General features: G+C 48.5%; 1 protein-coding gene across 1 annotated transcript; it reads left to right on the top strand.

Moving 5' to 3' along the window:
* The first annotated feature begins 3,326 nt into the window (after positions 1 to 3,326).
* On the top strand, positions 3,327 to 9,913 carry DMRT2 (doublesex and mab-3 related transcription factor 2). The gene is made up of 4 exons (XM_007466757.1): positions 3,327 to 3,483; positions 4,230 to 4,802; positions 6,392 to 6,494; positions 8,569 to 9,913. The coding sequence occupies exons 2-4, from the start codon at positions 4,272 to 4,274 to the stop codon at positions 9,624 to 9,626; spliced, it is 1,692 nt and encodes a 563-aa protein (XP_007466819.1). The 5' UTR covers positions 3,327 to 3,483; positions 4,230 to 4,271; the 3' UTR covers positions 9,627 to 9,913.
* Positions 9,914 to 11,184: the final 1,271 nt, after the last annotated feature.

Genomic DNA, 11,184 nt, shown 5'->3' with positions numbered 1-11,184 from the left:
ATGCCGTGGCCCGGCCCTCCTTGGGCCGCATGGGCTACCACAGCGGGCTAAGCAAACGTTTACTGAACACTTACGATGTGAAGACTATCCTCATTATTACCGTCTTCACAGCCACAACAGGCCAAAGAAGGGCATTCTTCCCATTTTGCAGATGAGGCAACTGAGGCCCAGGGAGTTAATCAACCAAATCAGGTAGTGGGTGGAACAACCAACAACCAGCCTGGAGCCCAGGCTCTCTGACTCCTACTGCCTCTGAATATTTAGTTTACTAATCAGTTTGTGCAGTCATAAGCCCCCCTCCCCAGATTATCCAGATAATTTCTTATTTAATATTAGAGTTCCTCAGGCTTCCCGAGACTCGTCCCAATAGAAAAACCTCTCTTTCCCCACCCCACTCCCACACCATTTCACCTCTCAGCAATTGGTGGGATTGTGATTTTCTGGAGAGTTCAGGGCCAGGGAATGGAGTGTAATTCAACTGGATCACGATTACAGCTGCATGCCCGCAAGTACCGCAGATGGGGTGCAAGGAGAATAGGACGAGATTGGGGGGGTATCTGGAGATGGGCAGGGAAGCCTGGAGGAAGCAGTGAGGCTGTAGTGTAGATTTTTGATGGGGGGGATGAGTGTGCAGTGGAGGGATTGGTCCTGGGCCCGCCCACCTGGAGCCAGGGAGCCCCACCCCTCCAGTAAGTTCCTGGGCACTGCTTTCCCTAAGTCCAGCCGGACACTGCGCAGGGGAAGGCACAACTGGCTCTGACTTCTGAGGGCCTTGCTCTCGCCATAGGCTTCCAGGAGCCGCCCTCCCCCCAACTCCTATCCCCTGTCCTGTCTTCAGCCCGCACAGTTTACTGTACGCAAATCCCACTTGTTTTCTCCTTATGTGGCAGCTTTTATCACTCTAACTAGTTCAAGCGCTGGCCGTCTTGTTTATTTTCTGTTTAGGAAACAGCCGCTTTCCCCTCCCATTCCCTCCTGGTTCCCCTTCCCCTCAATCTAGCTACCCCAAATTTGCTCACCTACTTTTTTGTGCCCTTCCCCCTTCCATCTCCCCTAGGGTAACCACTAGTTTAGCAAACTTACTTTCTTGATTTTGTTTCTTAACATTAAAAATAACTAGTGAAGGGCTAACGATTTCCTGTCCTCCGCCCCTCCGTGCCCCTCCCCCCGCCGTAAAAACAATAAATAAAATAAAAACCCAGCCTGCCAACTGCTTGCACACGCAGCGGCAGTGGAGGGGGTTTGTAGTTTTCTTGCGCGTCGCGAGGCAGAAGCATTGAGATGCCTGTTTGCAAAGGTAAAATAGATACAGGGGGAGACGCAGAAGGGGAGGTCATGATGCCAGGTACCAAGATCAGAAAAAGGTGCAGGGGAATAAAATAAAAAACACGAACCCATTGTGAGTTTTTCTGGCGTGGAGCGAAGGGGTCGTCAAAGTTTGAGACTTCAGAGCAGAGGCTGACCTAGGACCTGGGTGCTCACCAGTCCATTGCCCTCCCATTTCGTGACCCAGGGCTCCTCTTTCAATTTCAGTTTCATCGTTGGAAAACGGGGGAAAATAACACACTTCTGCTGCGCTCAAGAATTCAAATGCTCTAACATAGGTGAACAAATGCACATTGATGAATATAAGAAACTACGCAAAAGTTAAAACTCACTGGTGTTATTAGGTGGTGCCAAACGGGAGGCACCAACAAGTCTGCTTGACTCTGTCCTGTGTTTGAGGGCACACAGCTCCCAAGCCACCCTCCCAGACGCCCGGAGCCACTGAACATCCAACAGGAGTATACAGAACTGTTTCTCCACTTCCTTCGCTGGGCATCGAAAGCGGCTCTGGGGAGAAGAACCCGCACAAAGGGAAATCCCAGTGCCTGGTAACTAGGGAAGAACTTTCCACATCGCCAAAGGATTTGGAATACCTGTGCGTCCGGCACATCGCGTTAATTTCACAGTAGTAATTCCTAAGCTTCCTCGTTCCCGCCGCTCCGAGCCTGGTTAATTTCTAACTTTCAGTAATTTCCTTCGTTTAACAAATATATAGCGGGCCTACTATGTGCTCAGTGCATTGGCACTCAATTTTCTAATCTGTCTCCTAAACCGATCTTAAGAGGCACTGATTATTTAAAGGTGTAAGTAGAAAAGCGTCTAAGTAACTTTAAATTTAGTTCAAGAAATAAAATGCAGCGTTGAATTAGAAGACTAATTCCCTCTTTCAGGATATTGGAAACATAACTGTGATTAAACATTTATGTAAGAGATTAATGAAGAAGCCCCTTTTCCCCCTTATACATACATTCATGAATACCAAAAAGTCCTCTTTAAAAAAGAGCTTCGTTTTAAAAAATGTTTAGAGTGAATATATTGTACTTAAATCTCTTAATGGCATGTATTTCCGTTCTCCCCCCAAATCAACTCATAGTAATTCATATAGAAAAATATAAGTGACGTAGGTGACTTGGTGACCTGCCTGTCTCACGGGCGTGGTGAAAGTTAACGAGGAACCACTTTGCACCTTGAGGATGAGTGGCGATAGCCACAAAAGTATCTACAGTTCGTAAGTCCTCTAAGCCGGTGCTGTGGTGCAAGGTAACCACTGATTTATTCTCGCAGGAGAAAGTAGGATGCCGCCGTGCACTTCTCTTATTTCCGCATCTAGCTTTGGGTTAATGATTTGAGTCCCAGATACACCGGTGATGCTGATGACGTAGCTTTTCCGATCTCTGCCTTGTCGTCTGTTACTTTCTCTTGAGGACAACGCGATTCGTAAGAGTGTGTCTCTGCTACTTTTTTAGCCCGCGAGATAAATAGCGACTCCCGCCGGCGCCGTCACACTTCGGTTTTAACCTCGGGGCAGACTTCCCGGCTGCACCGAAGGCCGCGCTGCAGGATTCTGGCGGAGCGCGGCGGGAGGGGCCCGGCGGACGCGAGGAGGCGGGGAGCGCCGGGCCAAAGCGCCTCAGCCAATCAGCGTGCACACCGCCTGACAACCGGCCAATCAGCGGGCGCAGAGCTCGGGGGCCCGAGCAGATAATACTAGGAAAGGGAGCGGAGGCTGGTGACTGCTGTGAGGAGGGGCGCTGCGTCGCACGCTACTGCGTACGCCCTCCTGCCACGGGAGCTTGCGACCTGAACCTGGTCAAGGCGGCCCAACCTTCCCGCCCAGCTAGGGACAGAGGAAGCCAAAAGCAGCCTCAGCGAGGTGAAGCGCCCGGGGCTGCTGAGGACAGATCAGAACTTTGCAGAGTCCGGGATGTGCGGGGCAAGGTCGCTGAGGATTTGACTCACCTTCTCCATGCCCCTTCTCCTCTACTCCTCATCCACTGGGCTCCGGGCCTCCAGCTGTCAACCCCCGATTTCGTGACAGGGTGTGGCAACCCCGATTTCTGTTTGCAAGCACAGCCAGCAGCCCAAGAGCAAGGTCCCAAGGCTGGATATCTTTTGCCTCGGCTGCTTAGCCGGGGCCTCAGAGTCTTGGTGAGTGCTGTGATGTAGCTGGGGTGTCAGAGAGGGCGAAGGGCGTGAACCACCTTTCCTATTTTACGTGTATGTCTTGCTTTAAAGTGCAAACCGTGTCCGATGTACAAGAGAGCCCACGCGGCTTAGCTCTGCGGGGCTGAAACACTGTCCATGCTGGACAGGGGGCGTTTGCAGCTCCGTGCCCAGTGTCCCTATGGGGCTCTATTGGCGGCAGAACAATTTTGGCTTTTAGTTGATTAAAACTGCGGTGTGCTGGGGTGGGGGGATTGGGGGAGGATGAGAGAACCTCTCCAAGCCCAAGAGGGGCTCCTTGTAGTGGTGCAGGAGGATGAGAGGCGTGTGGGAGTTGTAGGGTGGTACTTCGCAGGGTCCGAAGGGCCCTTGTGATGAGAAGGAAAACAGTTCTTCCATTGACATTTTTATATTCAGCATGGCCATACTAGTTGGGTATGGGTAAGCCTGATAAGTGGCCAAGGACGGCCTAGTTGGACACAGTACTTCTGTGTGTGGTCAGTGCGTTTACCGAGGGCCTTGTCCCCAAAGCGTGTGTAAAGCCAAAGAGGGCTGTGGTTAAAGGTCAGGCCTAAAGATACAAGAAACGCACGTGCGGTCTGGATGTGAAAGACATGTAGAGAAGTGGGCTCCTCGAGGGGTCGGAGTTGGGCAGACCAGGAGCTCTGGGCCCAAGGCCGGGAACGGTGCCTGACGGCGGCGGTCGGTGGGTCTCTGGTTCTTTTCCTGTCTCTCCATAGCGCAGGGGACTCAGCGTAGGCCCGGGCGAAGCGTGCTGAGCCATGGCGGTCCGGCAGCCGGTTCCCGCAGTGGACTGGGAGATCGACGTGGAGAGCCTAGGGCTGGAGGAGGACGGCCGCGAGGCGCCGCCGCCCGGGCCCAGCCCGCCGCCGGCCGACAGGGACGGCGAGGATGACGACGACGCGGAGGACGAGGACGACGACGACGCGGAGGACGAGGGCGATGGCGAGGAGGCGGGCGCGTCCCCGGGGGTGCCGGGCCGGCCGGAGCAGCAGGATACCCTGGTGCCGAGGCCGCCTCCGGCGCCGCAGGCCTCGTCGGCGCCGGCCGGGCCCCCGGAGCGCGGCGCGAACGCGGGCGGCGGCGGCGGCGGCGGCGGCGCGGAGCCGCGCAAGCTCAGTCGCACGCCCAAGTGCGCGCGCTGCCGCAACCACGGTGTGGTGTCCTGCCTCAAGGGCCACAAGCGCTTCTGCCGCTGGCGTGACTGCCAGTGCGCCAACTGTCTGCTGGTGGTAGAGCGGCAGCGCGTCATGGCCGCCCAGGTGGCGCTCCGGAGGCAGCAGGCCACCGAGGTGCGTACCTGCCGGCCCGGCTCGTCCCCGCCGGGCTGTCTGGGGACGCCTTGGGGGTCGGGGAGTCGGAGGGGCGCGCTCCGCACACACCCGGGCCCGGGGACTCGAGGCTCCTGGCACTTTCTCAGAAGGATGGTGAAGACACCTCTGCCAACGCTGGCCTGCAGGGTCGGGAGGGAGGAAGCCGTAGCCATCGTTGGGGAACTTGGCAGAGAAGATTTTGTGTTAAGAAGCAGGCAGAGAGGCCTTGAAAGTGGTTAGTCCCGTTCGGTACATTATGGGAAAGGTATTTTATTTCGATTTTTTATATTTTAACGTTTACTCTGGTGGTGTTGGGGGAAGAGGACAGAGGTTGATGCAATGCACTACGTCCATTGCCGTATTACCCGTGCTGATCGTGAAAAAGAACCACTTAGCACGTAGTGCTCACGGCGCTTCCGCAGTCACGGGCCATTTAGGAGAGAGAGAACGTGTCCTGCCCATTTTACAGAGAAGACCAAAAGTGACGTGGGAATTTAGAAGAAACTTCTGGCCTCGAGAACTACGTAAGAACCAGTTGACGGTTCTCTGTCGCCTCCCACCGCGGGTCTACGGCAGTGAGGAGAACCTGAATCTTCTTTAAGGGAGAGGCTCTTCTTGAGCCTGGCACTGAATGTTTCGTTGTGTCCCTGCACAAGCGCGCTCACAGGAGGGAGGCTGCGCGGGCCTGCTCGCACTCAGGGCGCGGGAGGAGTTTTGATTTTTACTTTTTGTCGAGAAGGTGCTGGGGAGTGGATCACCGTGCCGGCCGCAGGCAGTGAGTGACCCTCATGGGAAACCTCCCAAGGGCCCCGGAGAGCGCAGCGCGCTGGACGCCTGAGGTGCCCTGATCCTGGGCTGGGGCGCGGCCCCCTCCCGTGTCCCCGCGTGTGTTGCACCGAGGGCTCTGAGTTCCCTCGCGCTCCCTGCGACCTGCTGGGCGGGACGCGGGTGTAGAAGGCCCAGAATTCCACCGACCGGGCGGTGACAGAGTGTGCGCCCGTCTCCTGCGGACTCTGAAGGTTTTGTTAGCCTTCAGGCGTCCCAGTCCCCCAGTGAAGCAATCCGGAGTTTTGGCCGGGCCCGAAAACTTCTGAGCTTTCTCCGTCAACCCCCCGTACCCGGTCCCATCCGCCCTACTGCGGGGAGAAACCGGCCCCGCATCTCTGGCCAATGTCAGGTCCCTGGCGTCTTCGGCCCGAGTCTGGGCTCCGAGGATGTAGCGGCCCGCCGCAGCTCTCTCAGGGCCTGGCTCCTAGCATCTCATCCACTGTGGATTTCACTTCTTCCCAGGCTGGGCCCCCACTTCTCGCTGCAGGCTGAGTCTGGGCCGACTCTAGCAACGCGGCCCCAGGGAAAGCCGGGGCCCTGCTCACCAGTTGGAGGCTTCGGACAGAGCTTTTAGCTCATTGTCCTGGAATTAATTGGTGCTGATATTAATTCCTTTAGAATTAATTTCACATGGGATGGGAAAATAAATACATTTAGAATGAGGAGAGTTGCTGATGCCTCTCCCTTGTCTCCCACGTTATTTTTCAGGGCATTATTGATTATGTTTCTTGTGTTTACAGGACAAGAAGGGGCTTTCCGGGAAACAGAATAATTTCGAGCGCAAAGCCATGTATCAGAGGCAAGTCAGGGCACCCAGTTTGCTGGCCAAAAGCATTTTAGAAGGTAAAGAAAGCAACGCAAAATTATTCTTTAGCCTTTTAAACCATGTTCTGAGTGATTCTCATTATTCAGGCACATGGCATTTCCATTTACATGTGAAGGAGCATTCTGAGGGGGAAATGCTTTTTTATTGGAAACTTTTGGATGGAAATCAGGATGTGAGAAAATGAATCTCACATACCTCCTGAGGTTTTTTATCACTGATAATTTTTTCTGCTTAGTAGTTAATGGGTTAACATGGAGTGCATATGAAATTTGCCATAGTGTGAGGGAGGTACAGATACACTGCCAAATGATCCCAGAGCAGATGTCCTGAAAGGAAATAAATTTAAAAAAAAGAAATCTTTATTTGTATTTGGAGCTCAGTAGAGTGAGTCAAGTGAAGACCAATAAAGGCCCTTAGTCTGGGCGATCCAGCCTTTAATCCCACTCTTTTTAATTGTATTCTTTTCCTCTCTGGATTATCTACTTAAATTGCAGTTATTCCACACTTCATTTTACCATTTTGATAGTCGAGATCATAGAATCTGGAAAAGGTTTTGAATACACAAGAGAAATGGAGGTTGAATTTGAATAGAGTGAAGTTTTCATGTGTTCACTTTCTCTAAAGCCTGGGAATACATTAATTTTTCTTAAAATATTACTGATTTTTAAAAAGCATCTCTGGGTATGGAATTTATTTATTGACATAATAAATAACATATTGACTATCTTTCGCCGTTTAGAGAAAAGGAAAGTTTATATTTGCTCTAATCACTGCCATTTTATGCGTCAGGTTGAAAAGCAGATTTTTTTTTTGTTTGTTTTGAAGTAGACATTTGTATTGTTTTTTCTTATGTGGCTTCTGAATTGAGTTGTTTCTGGACAGGTTTAAAAGTTTGTTCATGTCTTACCCTGTGCCGTATACTTCTGACCTTAGAATGGCTTCTCATGCATTCAAAATGAGTTTGGTTACAAACTGGGTAAACAGATTTATAACCATAGGGACCACACTGATAAATTGAAATTGTGCCAAAGCAACTTGAGAAGTGAGAGGACTAAGTGGAATAGAACATTCAAGTAAATAACTTCCTGGCAAAAACTTACCATAGAAGTGTACACATTAATTTTCAAATTTCATTTTATTTGCAAATGAGTATGATGGGTTTGTCACTATGTAAACACAAACATCACAGTGGATCCTTCAAACATATTTGATAGTGGTGAGTGCTTGGGGATGATGAAATAAAGTATTTTATGGTGCCAGGAATTCTATTTATGTTATACTAATCTTTGTTTTTGACTTTGTCCCTATTTATAAAATGTATAATGACTTAATCTAGGTTCTAGTGATTGCTTGTTCAGCCATTCTGGTATCTGGCCAACGTGATTGGTACTGGTGAAAAATGTTTTAGACCAGTTATTTTCAGTATAGCAGGGGATCCCCCCCCACTTTGTTTGTTTGTACTGATAGTCAGAGGTAGGGGTAGGGGCCTGGTTAAATTGTTCACTGCAGAGTCTGTTTAACTAGTTAACAGCTCTTTTCAATTTTCTGTGCTTTTCTGTTTCCTGAAGTCTTTCCTCTTTTTCTCTTCACTAATCTGCTTTAACTTTCTCTTTTTTCCTAGTTCTCCTTGGATTATTCTACAACTGTAACAATGTGTACATAATGATCCAACTTTAGAAAATAAAAGTGACATCAGCTCTAGGTATAGATATCTTTTTTTAATAATTGAAAAAGATGACATGGATAGTAATAAAGCATTGATTGAAGCGACATGAGCAGCCTTGTGTCTTAATGTATAGGAGCTTGGGGAGAATATTAAAATTTCAGCCAGTAAAGTATGCCTGTCAAAGTAAACAAACCTATCACAACAAAAACAACAACAATAAAAAGTTACAGTATGGATATCCTTCCCTGCGAAGGGATCTATTTTAAATTGAACCCATACTTTTGCTTTCTGTATAAAAATACTAGTGATGTGGAAATGTAAATAACTGTTCTGCTGATTTGCAGTGTTTCTGTTACCTTCTGGATTCCCAGATTTTTCCTCATCAGATGTTAATGTCTTTCATGTGCAATGCTTGCTTATTTTAGGCTACCGCCCCATTCCATCAGAGACTTATGTGGGAGGGAGTTTACCTCTACCTCCCCCAGTAAGTGACCGGATGAGGAAAAGGCGGGCCTTTGCTGATAAAGAGTTGGAGAACATTATGCTGGAGAGAGAATATAAAGAGAGGGAGATGTTGGAAGCTTCCCAAGCTGCTGCCTTATTCCTTCCCAATCGCATGGTACATGGTTCTGAGTACAACTCCTACAAAAGTGGCTACAGTCCCACGCCAGTGGACCCACCAAGCAAAGACTTCTGCAATTTTTTGCCCACCTGCCTTGATCTCACCATGCAGTATTCAGGGTCTGGGAATATGGAACTAATTTCTTCCAATGTCAGCGTGGCCACAACTTACAGGCAGTATCCCCTGTCCTCGAGATTTTTAGTTTGGCCCAAGTGTGGCCCCATTAGTGACACCCTCCTCTACCAGCAATGCCTGCTGAATGCTACCACATCAGTTCAGGCCCTGAAGCCTGGGGCCAGCTGGGACCTGAAGGGAGTACGACTGCACGATGGACTCGGAACAGATCATGATATAATGCCACCGAAACTGGAAGGCTCTCTGGTGCCGCCTCACACTCCTGAGGGCCAGATCTCAAGAAGTGACCTTCAGGGTCACCAGGCTGTCCCTGAGAGGTCTGCGTTCTCCCCACCCCGACGGAATTTTTTGCCCGTTGTTGACACGGACTCCCTGGCAGCTCAAGGGCACGTCTTAACCAAGATCAGCAAAGAAAGCACCAGGCACCCTCTGCCACTTAAACATAATCCATTCCACTCATTATTCCAGCAAACTCTTAATGACAAATCAGGTCCCGAGTTGAAAACATCATCTGTCAAAGAGGCCTTTGAAGAGGCCCCTAAGAAACCCAGAGAGTGTTTAGTCAAGGAGAACCAGAAGTACACATTTACAATAGATAGATGTGCAAAAGACCTTTTCGTAGCCAAACAAGTTGGAACAAGACTCTCAGTGAATGAACCGCTGTCATTTTCTGTTGAGTCTATTCTTAAGAGGCCTTCATCTGCCATCACTCATGTCTCTCAGTGAAAGCCTGCTTAAATGGGAAGCTGGATTTTCTGCAGTCTCAGAGGATTCTTACCACTCACTAATTTTTTTTAAAGAAAAAAGTTGAGATGCTTGTATAAAGAAATTTCTAATGTAAATGATGATGATTTAAAAAAATTCTATATATTCTTAATGCATGTACTTTCCCTTACCACATAAATATATTTAAACTTAAAGATGGATATTGCTGATGTGCAAATTGTGAAGTTTCAGGTTTTACATAGCATTTCAAAAAGCAATAAAATTGACACTGTCTTCTAAAAGACCCAGAATTTGCTGAAGTAAATAGTTTCTCTGTCTAGGTGAAAAAGCTAGTGTCCATGAAATGTGTTCTTTATTTTTCTATGATTCTGTGTATTTTCAAGTGCTCTTAATGGTTGCTGGGGGCCATAGGAGAACACTTATAATGCCTTAGTTGTGCATTTTGGAGGGCATGTAAATGTAGGTATTCAAGACTGAGGCAAAAATAGCTGTAAGGAGAACATAGGGAAGATTTTTATGTTTATAGAATCTTCATTTCATGTGGTTGGACAAAGTTGAATTGAAGAGCAATCAAGTTTAATATCTCATTTATACGACGACATGGGTTCTTGGAATGGGTCCCAGTTTCCTTCCCTGATGGGGATGTGTACGTGGGGCCTCAGGCTTCCTTTCTAGGTTGAACATTCATTCTGTGATTTTCAGGTTGCTGGGGGCCACAGAGCAACTTCCTCAGCACATGGTTGAACCCCCTCTCAGCTCTGTGTTACTTTGCTCTTCCCTGGGGTCTGGTGACAGCAGGCAGTTAGCAGCAGGCCGAGTCAGGACTCTCAGCTGGTCTGGGAGTCTCAGCTTTATGTGTCCCACATTTCCACCAGTGTCAAAGGTTATCAGTGTAACTCTCTTCTGAGATAAAAACATTTACTCTTCAAACTGCTTCAGCAGACAGTTGCCGAAGCCTGCAGATGTTTATCACAGCATAAGGGTGGCTTCTTTTTTAAGTTCATTATTACCCCCTCGTTTTGCTCAACAAAATGTTAACTGTTGTTCTATATTATTGGTAAAACGAGAGTAAGACATTTATGAAGGTATGAAATTCCTCCCTGAAGATCTCACCTGTGGACCTCAAATCAAGTTCTGAGATGTTATGGTCATTTCAACACAGGAAATCAAGAGCCAGATATCCCACCCACCTCTAATTTTGCCATGGAGTGAGGTTTTACTTCCAACTCTGCTCTCATTTGGGTAACAAGAACACGAGGTGGGCGTGTGGGGTGTGCCAAGACATTCGGCAGTTTTAGAGAGTTTCTTTCTTCCTCTGGAAAACATTAACAATTATTTTAAAATGACTTTTTTTGCTACTGATGAGCTCATGTAAGCCTCAAGGGGTTCCTCTGAATTGTTGCTTAAAATTAGCATCAATTGTAAAAACACCAAGCCAAACCTTAGATTGATTTTCAGTTTGTACTTGTAAAATAATACTTGGTTTTGTTGAGTCAGATTTACTTATTTTTACTATTGCAAAAGCCAGAGCGAATGGAAGTTTGCCAGAGAAAAAGAA

This window comes from Lipotes vexillifer, unplaced genomic scaffold (genome assembly GCF_000442215.2).
Source record: "Lipotes vexillifer unplaced genomic scaffold, Lipotes_vexillifer_v1.1 scaffold948, whole genome shotgun sequence".
NCBI classification, from domain to species: domain Eukaryota; kingdom Metazoa; phylum Chordata; class Mammalia; order Artiodactyla; family Lipotidae; genus Lipotes; species Lipotes vexillifer.
This window is presented reverse-complemented; position numbering and strand designations above follow the sequence as displayed.

Excerpts from the sequence above, each read along its gene's own strand:
- DMRT2 (XM_007466757.1), top strand. The coding sequence starts at position 4,272 with ATGGCGGTCCGGCAGCCGGTTCCCGCAGTGGACTGGGAGATCGACGTG. Across the intron at positions 4,803-6,391 it reads GGAGGCAGCAGGCCACCGAG|GACAAGAAGGGGCTTTCCGG; the intron begins GTGCGTACCTGC and ends TTGTGTTTACAG. Across the intron at positions 6,495-8,568 it reads GGCCAAAAGCATTTTAGAAG|GCTACCGCCCCATTCCATCA; the intron begins GTAAAGAAAGCA and ends TGCTTATTTTAG.